The sequence below is a fragment of the Protomyctophum parallelum genome, assembly GCF_964188405.1.
Source record: "Protomyctophum parallelum genome assembly, chromosome: 22".
Lineage (NCBI taxonomy): Eukaryota > Metazoa > Chordata > Actinopteri > Myctophiformes > Myctophidae > Protomyctophum > Protomyctophum parallelum.
Window position 1 is genome coordinate 19,876,410 of NC_139714.1, and position 20,956 is coordinate 19,897,365.

Genomic DNA, 20,956 nt, shown 5'->3' on the forward strand with positions numbered 1-20,956 from the left:
TTTGCATGTCTTAGTGACTGTTGGTATAGGGGCGGGCGTTCTACAATCGATCACATTCACAATCACATCTATCCTATATAGGCGGCCTATCCTACGTTTATTAATGTTTTCGATGTTTATTAATGTTTATTAATGTATTTATTAACAGTATGCAGAATAGATATAGGTACTGGTACATTAACGCAGAACTCAATTCCCGTGACGCGAGGTAATGTATAGTTTATATTATAAGGGGGACCGGGGGTTGATCATTAATGTTGTTAAACGTATGATGATGATGTGGATGTGAATGTGATGGGCTGCAAGGCAAAACAAAAATGAAGTGATAAAACAATAAGGCCATATGTTCTATGTAACTATGTTCTTTTACTTTTATTAAATTTCCAAGCTACCCCCGCTTCTCCGCTACAAAGCAAGCCACAGACACAGCCCCACAGGGCCACAGCCCACAGAGCAGCTACCCGACCGTAACCCCCATGGAAAGCCCCAAGCGAGCCTCCCCCTAGAGCCCTCACACACGGTCCTGACTCCTGACTGTCTGGGGGCTTGGCGGCTAGACGTCAAGTCGTGCGATACGTTACGTTACGTTGGTGGCTACGTTACGTTACGTTGCGTCGGGTGGGACGCATTGTTGTGTTGGGTTGGTTGGGGGATGAGCAGTAGTGAGAACAAACATAACCAATAACCACCACCGTCCACCACTACTACTGGAGCTCTGTGGCTCCACTGTGCTGCTGCTCTTCAGCCTGCAGTGAGTCGATTGTTGTCGGGCGGAGGGGAGAGCAGAACAAGAAGCTGTCGCTGCTCTCGACTCTTCGCTGCTCCTGTGCTCTCCCTCCCGCGAGGAGAGCAGCAGAGCACCATTCCTACGGCCAACACTGAAAGTCTGGATCAGGCCGCTTCTCGTTCCCCGGGACCGCCGTTCGTTCGTTGTGTGAAGCGGCGGAGAGAAAAGAGCCTTGAAAGCAGCCCCGTTGGTTGGATGAGAACACGGTGTACGGAGCCAGCGCCACCGCCGAGGCCGAGGAGGCCGCTCTGCCGCCGCGGGCCCGCCGCTCTGCACGAAGAACCACAGCCCAGGTCGGTCGCTTCTTTTCGGTCTATCGCGGAGGAGTTCTGTTGGGTTCTTCTGGCTGACTTTTCGGCTCTGTCTGTTGCATTGATTCTGGAGTGGAGGAGCGTGCTCTACAAACAAACCCAAAAATGCACGAAGGGAGGAAGGAAGGAAGGAAGGAAGCGAGCTGGTTGAATTGTTTTAATTTGTTTTTGTTTGACGCCATTTGCTCCGTGGGAGAAGGAGAAGGGGAGGCTACTGGCCGCTGCGCTAATGTTATTGTTAAAGCTCCAGTTATCAGTGCACTGACTCACTCAGGGTGCAGTGGTGGAAAGTAAAGTAGCCTACTCATTGTATGCATAATGTTCCAGTCCATAATGTATAAAATATCTTTTGAAAATAGCCGATCTAAATGTATATAGGGCTGAATAAGTGGTTAGTGTGTTTTGTAATAATCAAAATCTGTCAAAGTAACCAGTAACTAAAGTTTTAATAGAATTGTAATGGAGTAAAAGTACATTTACTCTGAGATTTAGGGATTGTACTGTGGACTCCGAGTGTACCTAGTGGAGTGTACTGAAAACTGGAAACACTCCAATGAAGTAAAAACAAAAATAGCCTACCTCAAAATTGTACTGTTTATACTTTGGCGCTTGTTTATCTAAATTAAAATAAAACTGACATACAAGGCAGCTTTCAAAGCCAGCTCTGTGATGCGTACAGTCGGTCTGTACTTTTTGTAATTAAGCTTTAGGTACTGGGCCACCAACACTCTGTCATACTGGTTATAATTGTTTTATAACAACAGCCTCTAAGTCTGCACCCTGTCCAAATAGCTCAGTCAGTATACCAACAGTTACTACTCTATATAGTAGTACTACTAACGTGTAGGTGGCCTCCTCCTTCCCCCTGTGACGTTTAAATGACTCACTAACCCATTGATAAAATACTACTAACCAAGTTGCTGCTGACAGTTACAGTATACAGGAAACACACCTTTTTTGGCCCCCTGCCAAAGCGCCTGCTAATGTCCTTGGGTTCTAAGTTTAACACATTTCACAACCTGCATGCTGTAAGAATTTGACTAAATGTATTATTTAAAAAACTTTTATGGTAGAGTCAGGTGCTCACCGGAGACAAACAAGTCAGTGAAGACCTAGTGTGAAAAGGCTATTTCCTGAGTGCCTGGATGTGACACTTGGATAGTCACTAGTCAGACTTTTTAACTGCTGTCAAAAATGTAACAGCAGCATTTGCCTGGTGGCAAGTGTAAATTTCTAATATTGTTTTACGCAGAGCTTCTGTTTGTCCTGCATGTGATCACCAGACTGGATCATGTGCATGCTCTACTTTTCTGAAATAAAGTTTTTATAATGCTTACAACTAATTGGACCACAGCAGACATTATATATGTTTAAAAGTAAAACGTCTTTCTCCATCAACTAATGAGAAGTAAAGTTGCATGCAACTCTTGCCTGCGTTTAGGAAGTATGTTTGGTGTGAGCTGAGGCCAGCTTGTAGGATAAGATGAACGAGCAATGTTCTATTGTTCTTTCTGACTCAATGAAAAACAAATGCAATGGCGGGTTCATTGTGATGATTTACACCAAAGCGTACATTCTCATGCAGAAAGGTAATTCCTTTGTTAACCTCGACAGGAGAATGCACTTCATGCATCGTGGCGGGCCGGTCTTATCTCGTTGTCACCGTGGGCAACCTGTTCTTATCTTCTGAACACAAGTTAAGCTCTCAGCCCTCTAATGACATGTTTGTTTTGTATTTGTATAATTTAGAGCTATGCAAGCAGTGTGTGTGTTTAGTGTCCGCAAACCTGCACCGTAATATCTATGGTGGCTCGGAGGTGTGTGAATGTAGTTCATTTAGCTGGTGAGTCATGGTTCAAGGTTGTTGTATTAAGTTAGTTTCAACCTGGCGTCCCTATTTTGGTCATGCCATAATAGGCAAAACTGGCAGATCTACAAGTTGTAGACCGTCTGTTTTCATAGAATGACCCCGTAAAGAACAGCCTCAAAGACCAGCAACAGCCTTTTTACATTTTCAAAGACTGAAGTCTCCATGTAAACAAAAACTTGTAACGTGAGTAGCGTGACACCTCAGCTGATAGGGGATGAATGTTTATTTATTTATTTTTATATTCAGTATTTTTCTCACTGCCTGTGAACGCATTTATCTTCACAGCGACACCACGGCTCTTGAAGATGAAGAAGAAAGCTCGGCATCACCGGGCCCCGGCACCCCAGAGGTCGCCGTCGCCCATCATGCCGTCGCCCAACAAGGAGATCCTGACGTTCGCCGAGGCCAAGCGCATGGTGGAGATGGAGATCGACGGGCGCGTCCACCGGGTGAGCGTCTACGACCAGCTGGGCGTGATCTCGGACGATGACCCCATGGCCCAGGAGATGCTGGAGTGCACCAGCAACAAGGAGAATGCCGAGAAGCCTCAGAAGCAGGTCCTGCTGAGGTCCGTCCGGTTGAAGAACAGCCGCGAGAGGAGGAACGCCGCGTTGGGCATCGCCGCCGGCGGAGACTGCAGGGGCGTGCCGTCGGCGCCAGGCGCCACGGGCCCAAAGCTGCCGGAGCCCAAGTTCCGCACCGTGGAGTACAACCTCCCGGCCGTCCCCAAGCGGCCGTCCGCCTTCTACAAGCACGAGGAGAAGACGGAGGAGGAGCTGGACGAGGAGACGGAGTACGACATGGACGAGGAGGACTACGCCTGGCTGGACCTGGTGAACGAGAAGCGGCGGAGCGAGGGCGTCGGCCTGGTGTCCCACAATGTGTTCGAGTTCCTGGTGGACCGCTTTGAGAAGGAGTCACACCTGGAGGGCCTGGACCGCGCCGCCGGTGAGCCGCCCACACCCGTCGATGAGGACGCCATCTGCTGCATCTGCGCTGACGGCGAGTGCCACAACAGCAACGCCATCCTGTTCTGTGACATGTGCAACGTGGCGGTGCACCAGGAGTGCTATGGCGTGCCTTACATCCCCGAGGGCCAGTGGCTGTGCCGCCACTGCCTTCAGTCGCCTGTTCGGCCCGCCGACTGCATCCTCTGCCCCAACAAGGGCGGTGCCGTCAAGAAGACGGACGACGGGCGCTGGGGCCATGTGGTGTGCGCTCTGTGGGTGCCCGAGGTGGGCTTCTCCAACACCACCTTCATCGAGCCCATCGACGGCGTCCGCCTCATCCCCGCCGCCCGCTGGAAGCTCACCTGCTGCCTCTGTAAGCAGCGTGGCGTGGGGGCCTGCATCCAGTGTCACAAGGCCAACTGCTACACCGCCTTCCATGTCAGCTGCGCCCAGAAGGCTGGCCTCTTCATGAAGATGGAGCCCATCAAGGAGGTGACGGAGGCGGGCGAGCCCACCTTCTCGGTGAAGAAGACGGCGTACTGTGGCGCGCACACGCCCGCCAACTGCATCCCGAGGCCCCTCGCCATCTACGATGACGCCAAGCCTAAAAATGGACTGTGTAAGAAGGCCGGCAAGGGGTTAGGGGGCCGAGGGAGGTCGAAGAGGAAGAGCAAGCCGGAGCCTGAGGAGGACGCGGTGCCCGCCACTGTGCCTAATTTCCCCCCTGACAGGTGAGACCACTGATAACATGAAATATGGTGCATTGTGTGGGATTCATGCAATTAGTACATTGATGTTGCTTCCTTTTTTAATATATATGCTCTGTGAAATTAACTACTTAACTACTAGTACTACAAATAACATGTGGCAGCGAAGCCTAGTAAAATGGTTTGTATTTTGATAGCTCGAAATAATAAAAGTCTGCAGAACAGCACTGCTCCTATTCCTAATTGGTTTAAAACACTGAAAATATTACAGATGGTACCACGTTTTGGCCACCGTTGACATTCAGTCAAATGAGCATGCTAGGAATCCAAACTAAAATCTGGTTACAAATCTGTAAAGTCATTGTAAAAGGAGAAGTTCAGCTATTTGAGTCCAGGCAAGTCAAGTGGTCAACTTGTCCCTGGCCTTAAATGGCTGAACTTGTACATTGTACAATATTTGTACAATGTACTCTTGTGCTCGAGAACATTGCTATGTTTCAAGCACTGTAGTACTAAAACTTTCACACAAATTGAAGTCCAGCACCAGTGATGAACTGGATGTGCGCAACCCACTGTTCTGAACTTTACCCAAAGAGCTTTACATTGTGTAATGTGCATCACATTCACCCACTGCACACTGTGCACAGCAGAGGCAACCATGCAAGGCACCATCCTGCTCATCAGGAGCAGTTTAGGGGTTCAGTGTCTTGCTCAAGGACACTTCTGTCTAGTAAACCACACTTAGAAAGAATCATCACAAGATATTGTGAAATGTACTGAAGTACTGTGTTACTATAACGACTTGCATGACATTTCAATGTCATGCAAAAAGGTCTCGCAGGCAAGAGTTTACAGACTAATATATTCCCGGCACATTGAAAGTGCATGTCTCTCTCTCCACTTGGGACAGAAATGGTTGTATTGTCTTACAGAGGCATTAACACATTTGAAACGTTTTTTCAAAGTTGTCCCATTCTGCTTCTCACAATGGGATTTCCTGCTCATGTCTATCTTTGTCGTTCCAGGTTGAACACCATTCTCAATCAGGTGTCTATTCAGAAGAAGAAGGCATTTGTGGAGCTGGTGTTGAACTACTGGTCGCTGAAGAGACAGTCGAGGAACGGCCTACCTCTGATCAGACGTCTGCAAACCAGCCAGCAGTCCCAGAAGACCACACAGGCGGTCAGTCCAGCGAGTGCACACACACACATATATTGATATTAAAGCCATGTTGAAGTCTGACTCGTAGTCTGACTCGTAGTTACTACTATAGTTACTACATATATCGCCCATCATTTCTATCTGTCGCTTCTGTGCTCCATGAGCGAGGAACGAAAGTGTTGATTCCTTTCACTAGATTTGTACGACCGAGAAACATTTAGTAAATTCCACCGAACAAACCTGGAACAAAATGGTGCGTGCAAGTGGAAGAGCATTATGTCTTTCGAAAGAGAGCACCTGCTACCGGCTTATTCTCTCAAGCCCTATTTTATGCAAGCTCCTATAATGACATGGCCAAAATAGGGTGCCACGTTGAATGTTTTTCATATTCTACAGAAAAAAAGAAAGGGTCTGGGTGCTCGAAAGTTTTAAAAAAGTGTAGCGAAAGGTGCTCCTTGGTGAGGGTCTGAAAACTTGCATCTAAAACTTATATTCTACTATTTGGTCTGGTTCTTCTTGGCTGTTCTTCTGTCAGGGACCGGGTGTCCACAAGCAGAACGAGGAGGAGGGCAGGGCTCTGAAGGAACAGCTGAAACAGTGGCATCGTCTCCGCCACGACCTGGAGAGAGCCAGACTGCTGCTGGAGCTCATCCGCAAGCGAGAGAAACTCAAGAGAGAAGAGGTACGGAGAGAGTGAAGAGCATTGTTACAGCATTGTTTCCCAAACAGTGGGTCGGGACCCATTTGTGGGTCACGGACCCTTTTTATGCCTTTATTGATAGGGAACAGTAGTCAGACAGGAAAGGGTTTTGATTGATTGATTGAAATATTTATTAACAGTTTGTAGAATTTACAGTACATTTTAAGCACAAACTCAATACAAAGACTGTCAACTGTGAGTGGACGACCCAATTAAGCATTACACTTGTTTACAACAGGGTCCACATTGTTCAATTCATCAAAACATTTAAAGACATACAAACATTTAGAGACATACAAATAGACATTTCTATGTAGCTAAAGTACAGAACAGGAATTCATCATATGGGAAGCAAAAAAGGGAAAAGATACAATATACAGTGAGGGAAAATGGGGGGGGGGGGGTGGGGGGGATTCAGATTTTACAGAGGCCAGTTTCGAATTGCAGCCATCCGTAGGTGCCCTTTGAGAGCGGTTTTGAAGGAGTCAAGGGATTCACATGTCTTAATGACTGTTGGTAGGGCGTTCCACATTTTGGTGGCATAGGAGCGAAAATAATTTAGTCCCTTGTGGGGGGAGACAGGTGGGGAGTAGCACGTGGCAAAGGCCGTCGGGCTCGGGAGTCGAACCCACGGCACGCTGTCCGGCTGGCTTGGCAGCCTAGGTGAGCTAACTGTCTGGGCCCACGGACCCATTTTTACTCGAGTAAAAATCCCCTTTCCTTTTCCTTCAAAATAATTATATATATATATATATTTCAAAAGATGTTTTTTTAAATACAAAAAATACTTTTATAAATGTTAAAACAAACAAACTTCAAGGTTCAAGGTTGTCTTTATTTGTCTCCCTTGGGAGAAATTTGTCTTGGAGACACAACTGCATACAAATAACACAAAAAGGAAAAACACGATGAAACACCCATATACACAAAACAGAGATATTGCACACATTCCCTTGATAAAGTGCAACTAGTCAAAAAAGTGCTTTTGGCAATCCCTGAATCTCTGAGTCATTAAAGTGCATTCGGCAATCTCTGATTGAGCATTTTGATTGACAGGGGAACAAAAGAGTGTTTAAATCTATTATACACACCGTGGAGTTCTATACCTCCTCCCGGATGGCATTAGCTCGTACTCTCGGTACAATACATGCAAAGGGTCAGATACAATATTATTTCCAAGCCTGTCTCAACACTGCTTGTTCAAAGATGGCCTGGGGAGTGATGGGGGGGGGTGGACATGCCCATGATCTTCCCAGCCATATTTGCTAGCCTACTTATTTGAGATTTGTACTTCACAGTTGGATTGCCAAACCAGCTGGACATACCGTATCTTAGGATTGACTCTATACTAGCTCTGTAAAAGGTCAACATGATATTTACACTGACTCCAAAAAGCCTAAGTCTTCTGAGAAAGTGTAGACGCTGGTGTATCTTAGAACACAGTGTTTTAACATGCGTGTGCCAGCTCAGGTCCTCGTCGATCTGTACTCCCAGATACTTATACTTAAACTTCTATACATTTGAAATTCCATAAATAAAAATAATATGAATTAAGAGGTGTTGAAAATAACCATACTACAAGCTCACAACGCGGCCAGAAGTCGGACAAGCGTCTAATCTCTCGTTTAGGAACCGATGCATTACAGAAAGCTAGAACTGAGATGTGTATAACTAAACGATCTCTGGTTTGATCGCTGCAATGCCTGAAACCACTTTTTTGCTTGGCAAACACTTTGGCAAAAACCTTTGGCTGGAAAAAAAGTGTCTACACTTCACACAACGTGTATAAATTTGCAGCTACAGGTACATGTCTTTCTCCAGTGTTCTGGAACAGTACACACAACAATCCATACGTTTGCATACGTTTATACACACATTATAGTTGTAATTATATATTTATTTAGATAGGAATATGACAAATGGTAAAAAATTACAGAATTATAAGCTTATAACGCATCATACTGTGCTGCTTTAGAACCTTGTAAATCTGCTATTTGTGCTATTTTTATATTTCTAATACATTTTTTTGTTGAAAAGTTGCCCAAAATAGGGACAATTCTAGTCCTTTGTCCTTCTTGAGCAAGAAACTGATTCTGCTCCCCAAGCGCCCCCCGGTGGCAGCACACTGCTACTAATTGTCAGGATATGTGAAATGCAAAGAATGTATTTCGAGATCAATACAAAAATGAGTAGTGTAATAAACTATGACCGTTATGCATACACAGTGCAGTGTGCAAAGTAATATAATATTCATGTATGGTATTTACTATTTTATGTACAATATGAACAAGATGTGTACTGTACAGTGAGTCTAGGACCACAGTATAGAATGCAATAGTCTTGTCACTAGTTGAAAGAAAAATGAAATGTTCAACAATTGGAAACTGCTGGTGAATAGATTGAAAAGAGACTCTGGTTGATTTTGACAGCACATTTTGATTTAGTTTTAGTTTTTTGAGTAACATTGTATTTAGTTTTAGTCATATTTGAGTCACCTGAAATGTTTTAGTTTGTCGACAAAATGTATTTTGGAGGGCCTTGATGGTGTCGTAATGGCAGATTTTACACTTGGCTGCAGCGCAACGCGTTGTGAGCTTGTAGATCCGCTGTTGACGGATCTTCAAGATCTGTTGACAAAATTGTCAGTACATTTACTATTTAGTCTTATTTTAGTCATAGTAGGTTAGTTTTAATTTAGTTTTTATTACGTTTTCGTCAGTGAAAAAAGGCAGTCGAACATCTTTTGTCATTGACGAAATCAACACTGTCTGGATAAAATGTCTGTCTGTCTGTCTGTCTGTCTGTCTGTCTGTCTGTCTGTCTGTCTGTCTGTCTGTCTGTCTGTCTGTCTGTCTGTCAGATGAAGCTACAGCAGACCCTGCTGGAGGTACAGTTGTCTCCGTTCAACATTCTTCTCAGGGATCTACTGGATCAACTCCAGGAGAAAGACCAGGCTAAGATCTTCTCCCAGCCTGTCGACCTCACCGAGGTGAGCTTACCCGTCGTTAGAATTGGTCAAAAATAGGCCAAAATGACTAGCACATACAGTATCTGCTGTGGTTGGAGATGGTCTACCTACTACTTCTAGGACACCCACTAGTTGACAAGTAGTACTGCCTGAAGCTCATAAGCCCTTACCAAGTGGCTATTGCCACTTAATCCTCTGGCGTCTAACATTTTGTTTTAAAATATGGTCATGGGTGGTATGGCAGGCATGGAAGGATTGTTAAAGGACAATTCCATGCTAGAAGGCTTTCTTACCTTTATTTGTAGTTGTTATGTCCCCACCAAAGAGGTCCAGGTGTTATTTTGTGCAAAAGTGCATTATTGGCTATTTCCCCTAATATAAGCCCTCACTGGGGTTTGGGTTTTTGTGCTAATTCGCTTATTTCCATCGAAATAAGTAGTAAAGTGTGCCGCTTGGGAATTGGGATATACTAGTATTTCAATGCATTGTCTGGTTTGACTTTTTGTGCTATTTTTTACACGTTAGGGACGCTGGTTGTTAATGTGGTAAGATAACGTCCTCTCTGGCGCTCTGTCCGTCTCCCACTAGGTTCCCGACTACCTGGACCACATCAAGCAGCCCATGGACTTCTCTGCCATGCGGCAGCGCATCGACGCCCAGGTCTACAGCAGCCTGGACCGCTTCGAGGGCGACTTCAACCTCATCGTGAGCAACTGCATGAAGTACAACTCCAAGGACACGTACTTCCACCGGGCCGCCGTGCGGCTCCGCGACCAGGGCGGCGTGCTGTTCAGGAAGACGCGGCGCGACGCGGAGCGCATCGGCTTCGACGCGGAGAGCGGCATGCACCTCCCCGAGGCGCCCAAGGTGGAGGCGCAGCCGGCTTTCTCCTGGGAGGACGGTAAGGAGGTTGCCTTGCAGCCAGCGATGACGTGCATGGTTTGGACATCTGTTATGGAGCTCTTCACGGAGAAGTGGACATCTTATTGTATGTTGTCTTGTCTTCACGTAATTGTCCTTTTTTGTTCATTGCGTTTTTGTTACTTGGAAATGGATCTCTTTACGGGTTCCCCCGATTACGAAAATACCCGACAGTACCTGAGACCTGTACGGGTCCCGGAGCCGTGTTTTACCATAATAATTCACCGTAATCATCTCGGAACTCGGGTCGGTTTTCATTATGTAGCGGCTCTGAAAAGACTCGAGCTCAGCGCTGATCGGTAGATGGCACTGACATGCGATGAGATTACTGCAGCACAATATATGGGGAACGCATGCTGTCAGTTCAGTGAGAGCGGAGATCGCACAGACTAAGCATGGTTGGGCGATATGACTTAAAATTGATTAATTTACACAATAATTAACCATTAAAAAATATATATGTAACCTCTTGGTGGCACAGTCGGTAGTGCCTCAGTAAGTTATTTGATCCAATTATTGGTTTTCGGATATATATATATTCTCAGTTAACTGACCAGCCCTAATCCAATGCCCCTTCCTCTGTGAACCCCCCCCAGTGGACCGTCTTCTGAAGCCGGCCAATCGGCAGCACCTGTCCCTGGACAAGCAGCTGCATCAGCTGCTGGAGAAGTTCGACCTGACCTGCTCCATGAAGTCCAGCCCGTCGCGCAGCAAGCGCCTCAAGCTGCTCAAGAAGACCATCAACGACGTCCGCAGTGAGATGAGCCTGAAGCGAGTCCTGCCCTCCCACCACCGCAACCACCATAACCACCACAAATCCCACTCCAACTCCACCTCTTCCGCCTCTCTTTCCGTTTCTTCCCGCCTGGCTCCAGTGTCGGCCGACGAGGAGAGCACAAAGACCAATGGACACAGCCCAGACGATGAAGGTCTGTATCAAAACTGAAAATGTTCCCCTTCTTTTGTATATACAGTATATATAAACATGTATTAATTATCCATTATGTAATATCAATGCAGGATCATCCATGTCCACATTGCAATGTGTCTTGGAATCAATTAATTTCCATACCTCAACTGTAAACCCCAACTGGTTGGTGGAGACATAAAGTCATTGTCTGGAATCTAGCCTGATTCGCTACGTTTGTCTTTTTCTCACTTTGCTACTCAGTCTGGCCAGGCTCCTGTTTGACCCCTATTTCCATTACGTAGGCAAGTCAGGAGGATTCAGGAAGTGACTGGAGTTTTACATCATATTAACACTGGTCCTCTCCACAGACCAATCAGTACTTCAGAAGCCACAAGTTGTTTTCTCCAAATTCTCCCGTTTGGGAGAAAGGATTTTCGGACATTTACGAAGTGGGGAAAAAAAGAACTGAACGTAGCAAGCAGGCTGGATCCCAGACTAATAAAGCCACGTTGACATGGTGTTTCTAGTTGAATGGTTTAAAGGTCTTTAATGGTCTGTCTGTTCCACCCCACAGGGGACAAATCTATGCCCCCCAAGCTGGAGCCGTCAGACTCCATACCTCCCCTCGTCCACCCAGACGGAGACCCTGAACCGCCCACGCTCAAGCCCATCGACTCAGCCCCCGACTGCCACCGCAAGACCCCCGACAAACGGGTCAAGTTTGACGGAGGGAAGGGGAAGACGCCAGACCAAATCTTCTCCTCTCCTCCTCCTCCTCCTCCCGCGCTTCCCTCTCCCCCCGCCCCTCCTCTCCCGCCACCACCACGCCTCAACGGTCACTCTCACTCCTCCAACGCCAAGAATGCCTCGCCGAAGGGCAACGTGAGCGCGGTCGCCACTTCCACGCTGGCCGAGCCCGCCGCCACGGTCAGCCGGCGGACGGCCGTGCTCTTCCGCAAGCGCAGGGCGCCGGCCGCCGCCGCTCCCATCCCTCACGCCGCCCGAAAAGGCTGCCGGGGGGACGGAGGGGGAGGGGGAGGGGGGAGCACGGGTGGAGGAGGCGGCGGCGCGGGGCCGGACGGAGGTGGCACCGGTGGGAAAGGGGCCAAAGAGGTAAGCTCGTCACAATTGTTACATCCGCGTTGAAAACATGTAGATCTGCTATTTCCGCTATTCTTTTTAAATATACAATTTATACAAATGACAGTATCTTCTTGGTATATTTCAGCTGTTTGTCATATCTGCCCTGTGCACTTCTTTATTTTCGAAGCCTAAAAGCCAAAACAAAATGTAATTTCTGTTCACAATGTATCACCACTTGCATGACAATTTGTCGTCAACTTAAATGTGTGATATATTGACAGCCATACAAAGAGGAGGAGGAGGACGCGCTGGGTTCCAAGACCTTCCTGTCCGTGGTGATACCGCGGCTGGAGAACCTGCTCCACGGCCGCAAGAGGAGACGCGGAGGAGACGGCGAGGGGGGCGGAGCAGAGGGGGAGGGCGCCGCAGAGGGGGAGACCCCAGTGAAACGTCTCGACACGGGTGAGCAAACAAACGGTCACATGTTGACCAGACGCACGGCACGAACACACTAAAGACCCGAGGCCGAGTGCCTTCGAAATCGGTAGTCCTCCGACGTTTTTGTAATAAAAAATAAAATAAAACCATCCCCAAATTGGAATCGCGCATGTTGAAGGGCCTTTGTAGGCTGCGCCTCCAATAGCGCTTTCACTTCTGCCCATACTAAGTCAGACATACCCTTTCACAGTTTAAGCCAATCCGTGCTATCCTCGAGATCTCTCGTGGAAAGGTATTGAGGTCACCTGGGCCATCCACGAGAAACACGAGATTTGAGATTTAAAAATATTTATTTACCTTTATTTTTGCCTCGGTTAACTTCCACAGCTAGCATCCATAGGCCTCTCATTGTAGAAACGGCGTACATAATAGTCTGCGGTACACGTGCATGCGGTTATTAGTCTTATTTATGCTCAGAATGGCATAAAATGCCTTGTTTATAGCCTATTAAAACGTTAATCAAAGCCGCGCTGATCTTCATCGCTGCTGGTCCGTCCGTCCCCTTAGGCTTAGCCTACAGAAACGACACACTACATCACTTCCGGCGCGGGGCGGAAGTGACCCGTTTTCTACGTTTTTTTGCAGATTTTGCTGGCATCGGCGCCGCCCTCTGGCCTTGACGGCTGGGCAGTATTGTGTTACTTGGTTGAACTGTTGGTTTCCCAATTCCCACTGCATGTGCGTTACTTTGGGGTCTTGACTCCCGCTGCCTCGTCTCCTCTTCAGGCCTGTCTAATGGCTTCCTGGAGGACGAGGACGAGGAGGAGCACAAGGAACCTAGGAGACGCTGTGCGTCAGAGTCTTCCATCTCGTCTGGCAGCAGCCTGCCAGGCAGCACCAGGTAGGACTGACCATAGATATGGTTTTCAGCAGCCTGCCAGGCAGCACCAGGTAGGACTGACCATAGATATGGTTTTCAGCAGCCTGCCAGGCAGCACCAGGTAGGACTGACCATAGATATGGTTTTCAGCAGCCTGCCAGGCAGCACCAGGTAGGACTGACCATAGATATGGTTTTCAGCAGCCTGCCAGGCAGCACCAGGTAGGACTGACCATAGATATGGTTTTCTGAAAAACCTTATATTTCTGTATCAGATTTGAGGCACATTTTCACGATTTTTCAAAAATAGCAGACCTACAAGTTCACTCGGTGCCACGCTATGAGCTTGTAGATCTGCTATTTTTCAATAGCTAAAGCAGGGTTCCCCAATTAATTTTCCTCAAGGGCCATATTTTGACTACGGTACCAGGCTGGGGGCCGAGTCCGCGTGAGGTCGAGGTCTTGCCCTGAAAATTCATTTTCAGGGCAAGACCCCATTTGAAAAGGATGCCCAGTTTGACATGCATAGGCATAGGCGGGCCGCCTATTGGGGAACCCTGAGATAAAGTATAACATAATGCTTTAAAACACCAAAAGGCGTTCCCGCCCAAAATGGGTTATGCATGTATGCTAGACGGACTGAGTTGTCAATGGCGCGACATATGGAGTACCGAAGTCCTGACGTCACTCGTTCATCCCCATGTAATTTCTCTATGGAGAATAACATTGGGTCATCTTAGAATCGTCTCATATAAGAATCGTGGTCAAAAAATAAATAAATTGTCCCTGGAGGTGGCTCTGTATCGTTTACGTTAGTCAGTCACGCACATTTGTGTATTTCGGCAGCGTCACATCTTTTGATGCTTCATATCCAGAATACAGATTAGAAACAACTACTTTAATAATTGTAAATGTGTAGGTAATCAATGAAGATTTAAACATTTAGAGTATATTGTACATTAACAAGGCAGTACATTTGTATTCCGTAAAGATAATTGTAAATGATTTCCCACTTTTATTTTTGTTTGTTCGTTATATTTTTCTCCCAGCACCACCCTTAGTCTTCCTTAATGTTATATTGTTATATTTTTCTCCCAGCACCACCCTTAGTCTTCCAAAATGTTATATTAAATGTTATATCGTTATATTTGTCTCCCAGCACCAACCTTAGTCTTCCAAAATGTTATATTAAATGTTATATTGTTATATTTTTCTCCCAGCACCACCCTTAGTATTCCTAAATGTTATATTGTTCTCCCAGCACCACCCTTAGTCTTCCAAAATGTTATATTAAATGTTATTCTTTCTCCCAGCACCACCCTTAGTCTTCCAAAATGTTATATTAAATGTTATATTGTTATATTTTTCTCCCAGCACCACCCTTAGTCTTCCAAAATGTTATATTAAATGTTATATTGTTATATTTTTCTCCCAGCACCACCCTTAGTCTTCCAAAATGTTATATTAAATGTTATATTGTTATATCTTTCTCCCAGCACCAACCTTAGTCTTCCAAAATGTTATATTAAATGTTATATTATGTTTTCTCCCAGCACCACCCTTAGTCTTCCAAAATGTTATATTAAATGTTATATTGTTATATTTTTCTCCCAGCACCAACCTTAGTCTTCCAAAATGTTATATTAAATGTTATATTGTTATATTCTTCTCCCAGCACCACCCTTAGTCTTCCAAAATGTTATATTAAATGTTATATTGTTATATTCTTCTCCCAGCACCACCCTTAGTCTTCCAAAATGTTATATTAAATGTTATATTGTTATATTTTTCTCCCAGCACCACCCTTAGTCTTCCAAAATGCGGGAAGGGGAAACCCGCCCTGGTCCGGAGGAGCACTGTGGACGACAAAAGCGAACTCATCGCCTGCATCGAAAACGGGAACTTTGCAAAAGCCGCTCGGATCGCCGCCGGTGAGTTTGGAGTAGTTTTAGTAGTTTAAAACCCCTTTTGGTGTTAGCATTATGTCATGCTTTAGCTATTGAAAAATAGCAGATCTACAAGCTTGTAGGTCTGCTATTTTGTACGACTGACATAGAAACATAGCTTTTTCAGAAAACTGTCAGGATGTAGAAGACATTTATAGAATCTGATCTCAGGTCAAAATGGGTTAAAATGTACAGTGCCGGCCCAGGCCGTAGCGTAACGGTCTGGGCACCGGACTGGTAATCCAGTCGCAGTGTGCCGTGGGTTCGACTCCCGGACCCGACACGGCCTTTACTGCATGTCATCCCCCCATCTCTCTCCCGTTTCCTGTCAGCCTACTGTCTGTCCCTTCAAAAATCAATAAAAAAGGCGTAAGCCGGAAAAAAATAAAAAATAAAAAAGTACAGTGCCTCACCAAGAGAGTTTGTTCATATCGCACTTTGGTCTTTTTGCAGAATTTTGAGAGCCTATTAGTCAGGAGCTGTAATTTACCAGGCCTTAGAGGATCATGAGTTCCGTTTACATTGTGATGGTGATTCTGCGTGTGCTCAACGTTGACGCTCTTCTGCTGTTGTCTCTGCTTCTACAGAGGTGGGCAACAGCAACATCTGGATGCCCGCTAGTGCTGCAACAATTGCACTGGAGCCCCTAAAGCTTGTTTGGGCCAAATGTAGTGGATACCCCTCCTACCCTGCATTGGTGAGTGTGTGACTGTGTGCTAATCAGGGAGTGTGTTACATCAATATCATCCAACTGTGAATACTAGCTGGCTTCAGTTCTATGTATATGCAAAGAAGACCGTTGACGCAAAAGACATGTGGTTGTGGTCGTACTCCTAAGATCCTAAACACGTGTCTTCTGTTGGTACTTTCTGGCATTCATCTTTTGAAAACATTTAACTACTCCTACTTCTCCAGTAGGTGGCAGCCTTTCTTTATAAACCATCTCACAATTCAAGGTAAAACCATATATTGAAAGGAACGGACAGACTGAATGCATTGTCTGAATATAGTAACTGATGCAGTTGCTCAGACAGGTGGCATGAGGTGTACTCAGTTGAAACCACCACAGCTTCATCCCATTAAAACCTAGAAGGCATCTGCCATTTTAGATTTTAGCGTTGGCTATTCAGTATTATATCAATAAAGTTACACCCGCGTGAAGTGAGGGGCACTCTTATCATCATCCATAATCATATCATCATACATCACATTCTGTGCTCAGCCAATCAGCTGCACACACACACGCACGCGCGCACACACACACACACACACACACACACACACATCCAGCGGCTACATTACAAGCCCACAGTGCGACACGAAGAGAAATGTTGTAAGTGTGGAATAATTTAGAATTACGCCCAACCCCCCTGCACAGATAATAGACCCCCACATGCCCCGGGTGGGCTGTCAGCACAACGGGGTGTCTATCCCCATGCCTCCCATGGACGTGCTTCGTGTCGGCGAGAAGATGCAGATCAAGGAGGAAGAGAAGCTCTACCTGGTCCTCTTCTTCGACAACAAACGCAGCTGGTGAGTGCCATGTAACAGGCAAGGGTAAACGAACCCTCCATCGACACCTCTCCTGCCGCTCATTATTACTGCCGCTACTGCTAACACTATTACTCTGATGACAGGCTTTTGGTAATGCGAGTACTTAGTCCTCTAATGACTTGAGGTTTGGCGTGTGCGATCTTTTGAGTGTTTTTGGTGTGGATTTTGGGTTTAGCACTGAGAAATCCCACTGTTGAGCCACAACCTCTTTTTCTAGTAAGTAAGCCTCGCAGAGCCATGAGTTTCTATCGCGTGAGGCAGCTTGACGTACAAGTACAGCCCCTGGACATGGCGCTAGTATGTCGCAGGGACTTACCCCCAATCCAACCCTTGATGCTGAGTGCCAAGCAGAGAGGCATTAGGTCCCATTTTCTTTTATAGTCTTTGGTATCCCAGTCACACGTGTGACGCATGCCATTTGCTCTTGTCCCCCTCCTCGCAGGCAATGGCTACCTAGATCCAAGATGGTTCCTCTGGGGATGGACAAGACCATAGACAAGATCAAGATGATGGAGGGACGCACGTCAAGCATCCGCAAGGCCGTCCAGATAGCCTTCAACCGCGCCATGAACCACCTGAGCATAGTGCAGGACGAGCCTATCAGCGACCTGAGTGACGTGGACTGAAAGACGCACACGTTTTTGTTTTACTTTACTTGTGAGGACATATATTTTAGGGTGGCGATTTTATGAATGCCATTATAACGGCTTTTCTCAAGGCTGCAAGCTCGCAACACACATCCAGCACTGCGATGTGTTGTGAGCTTGTAGATCTGTTATATTTGGTTCGCGACACAGCCCCACCTAAATTTAAAGCGGGAATAAATGTAACCTCAGCAGCCCAGACCCCTAAGCCCAAACTCTATATGCCTAACCCTAACATGATTCTATTCTTAACTGTAAGCCTAACTCTTTAACCATAAAACATTTGGCCCTCACAAGTATAGTAATACAAGCGCACTCACCCACACACACACACACGTGCGCGTCTTACTCCTCAACCGTTTTTGCTCTCAGGCCTGACCTGTACCTCTGATATCCGCTACCTTACTCTTCTGACTGTCTCCGCAGAGGCCTCTAAACACGTGTTTACTGGACAGCCGTCATGGCGGTCCTCCCCCTGGTGTGTCCGTTCCCTTACATACACTCCTCTCAAAACTGGCCGGACATTGACCCGGTTTGCTGCTTAAAACGAATGTTCCAGTCTGTCCTTCTATCTCCTGACTGTGTGCCGAGAGACTGCTGCCTGCCATGTGTCTTCACAGCGGTGCTGAACGCCGCTGTGTTCCTTCCTAAACCACTCTGCCGATCCCCTCGCTCCTTCACGCACTGCCTCCATGTCATTTCAACACACTCCGCTGCATATCCATTGTTTGTGTTCGGTTGTGCTTTTTAAGTGCATCTTGGGTCTCTCAACGGGTCGCAGCGAGCTTGTAGATCGTCTATTTTCAGTTTTTGTCAGTCATTGTTGTGACTGAATTATTTTTCCCGACAAAAACAACTGTAGATTCAGTCTACTAAAATCATATGGTATTTATTCCACTAAAACTAGACTAAAGGTGACACATTTCAGATGAAATGCAATTTTATGCAAAATACAGAAAATGCGATGTTCAAAGCTTTGGAGCAGGGTGGGAGATTAACATTGAAGGTCGCAGCACCAATGTGGCTCTGTTTTTTACAGGTTTATTTACACAGCCACACTGCTGTCCACCTACAAGACCAGCCACTGTGGTAGGTCACCAACGACCAGGTCTGTCCTACACTGCAGAATTCCTTGCGTTAGAGGCGACATATTTTGCTTTAACTTATTTCCTGTCATATCGTCACTGTCGGGGAGGCTGAACTCAGGTGCTACATAAAAGTATAAGGATACCCAGGATGGATGCATCCAAACTATGTGCAGATGTGAGACTTTGGTCCACTGAGGAGAATTAATTGACATCATTAACATAATGATAAACAGCTTAGATTTGTGGAAATTGGCTTCCTCATTTCCTCGCTCCCTGCGTTGGTGGTATAGTGGTTCACATAGCAGCCTTCCAAGCTGTTGACCTGGGTTTGTTCCCGGCCAACACAAAACAATCTTGTGGACCACAATGGCAACAAGCCACTGCTTTTTGTGTTCTCCTTTTAACATAACCTTTGACTGTACTACCTGTACTTTTAACAAACCTGATAATGAAGTATTCAATCAATCAAATTCATATGCCAATGGCCATTGGCCATGTGCAAGTTCATATCAATTGGACAAACCACTGAGGAGGAATATAGTTTTCCTCATTTTATAGTGGTTGTGTTTTTTTTTTTTGAGTGGGGCAGCTGCTCAAATGCACAGCTTCGTTTGTATGTCTGTCTGTCCGTTTGAGAACGGAATGTGCTCATATGATTGGATATTATGTTGTTGACATCATCGGACGTCATCATTGTGACGAAAGGCACCGCTCACTTCACACGAGTCTGAATTGTCTTCTCTTCTATGAATCATGCAAAGCTGAAACTGAGCACCGTGAGAAACAAAACAAAATAGTTAATTTCTCACCCTGCTTTTGAGTGTGTTTCTGTGAGTGGTCAGATCAGCATACTGTAGCCAAAGCTTATTTTCTTGCCAGGTAACAAACATTCACTCAAGTCAAATCCACATAAAAGAGGACCTTTTGTTTATATTTAAATGACCGTTGTAAATAATCTGTATAATTGCCTGACACTAACTTATTTTGTAGTTTTGACGAGAAAAAAAGGGTACTGTACAAGACTTTTCTTAGTATTTATACTTTGATTTGTTAGCAGCACTAAAGGTGTGATGCTTTCTGATTTAAGAATAAATAAATAAAACAGCTCATAGAAGCCTTAGTGTGAACGAATAGGGCTAAAACATGTTTCTGAAAGTATTCCCTTCAAAAATTCTATTGTTTTATAATAAGTTATTGAAGTTCCATTTGACATTGATCTTTTTTTGTTTGTTTGTTTTTTACTTGGGTGGGAGGGGCGATGGGGGGATAGTTTTAGTATATTTTTGTTCACATATTTATAATATTAAATCTATATGTAAGTCTCGATTGCTCATACCGGAAGTTTAATGTGGAAAACAAAAAAGTGTTCCTCTCAAGAAAACCAAAATAAATGTTGCTGCCCAGATTTTTATTTGATTTGATATGTTTTACGGATACATTTGTGTGACGTGCAAAACTATTGCAAAGACAAGAAAAAAATCATGTAAACGTTTATTTTCTAACATTATTTGACTGTTAACTTGAGCGTATGGCTACAGTTCTTGGGAAATGTGCCTGTGTTAACTTATTGTAAAGTATTTTGCATTACTTTATATTCACAGAAAGACGCGAGTATCGATTGTGGCAAATGTGGCACATTTTGAGATGGATTCTAATGATTGCCTTTTTAAATTTAATTTCTTTCATTTCATACAATTTACCTGTAGACTTCATGACATTCATTTTTATAGTAGACTTTTGTTTTCTGGGTAGCATTGAATGGTTTTGGTATTTCATTTTATATTTAATTGTAGATTTTTTCCCCCTGTTTTTGTCATATTGAAGAACTATTGCTGGGAATGTTTCTTTTGTACTAAAGCAGAAAATAAAACAAAAAAATTATAATATGAAAGTAAAAATGTTATGTTTTGTTTTTTAAACCCACCAAGTAGGTAAATGATTTGTCCTCATCTGTCTTGGAGCCAGCTTTTACCTGGAAGCTAGTGGATTGTGTTGTGTTTTACGCTTGCTATGTACCTGCAACACAAGTGGAACCTAAC

The 20,956-nt window shown here is 45.3% G+C and overlaps 1 protein-coding gene across 1 annotated transcript; it reads left to right on the forward strand.

Annotated features, from left to right (window-relative positions):
• Positions 1-617: 617 nt before the first annotated feature.
• Positions 618-20,781, forward strand: brd1a (bromodomain containing 1a). The gene is made up of 14 exons (XM_083794493.1): positions 618-1,080; positions 3,254-4,649; positions 5,651-5,807; positions 6,322-6,468; positions 9,347-9,475; positions 10,043-10,355; positions 10,972-11,304; positions 11,860-12,398; positions 12,650-12,830; positions 13,593-13,707; positions 15,483-15,616; positions 16,219-16,328; positions 17,010-17,164; positions 17,628-20,781. Exons 2-14 carry the CDS (start codon positions 3,274-3,276, stop codon positions 17,809-17,811), a joined length of 3,873 nt encoding a protein of 1,290 aa, XP_083650619.1. The 5' UTR covers positions 618-1,080; positions 3,254-3,273; the 3' UTR covers positions 17,812-20,781.
• The last annotated feature ends 175 nt before the right edge of the window (positions 20,782-20,956 follow it).

Coding starts and splice junctions, on each gene's coding strand:
- brd1a (XM_083794493.1), top strand. CDS start 3,274: ATGAAGAAGAAAGCTCGGCATCACCGGGCCCCGGCACCCCAGAGGTCG. Junction 16,329..17,009: donor ACCCCTCCTACCCTGCATTG/GTGAGTGTGTGA, acceptor CCCCCTGCACAG/ATAATAGACCCCCACATGCC. Junction 17,165..17,627: donor TTCGACAACAAACGCAGCTG/GTGAGTGCCATG, acceptor CCCTCCTCGCAG/GCAATGGCTACCTAGATCCA.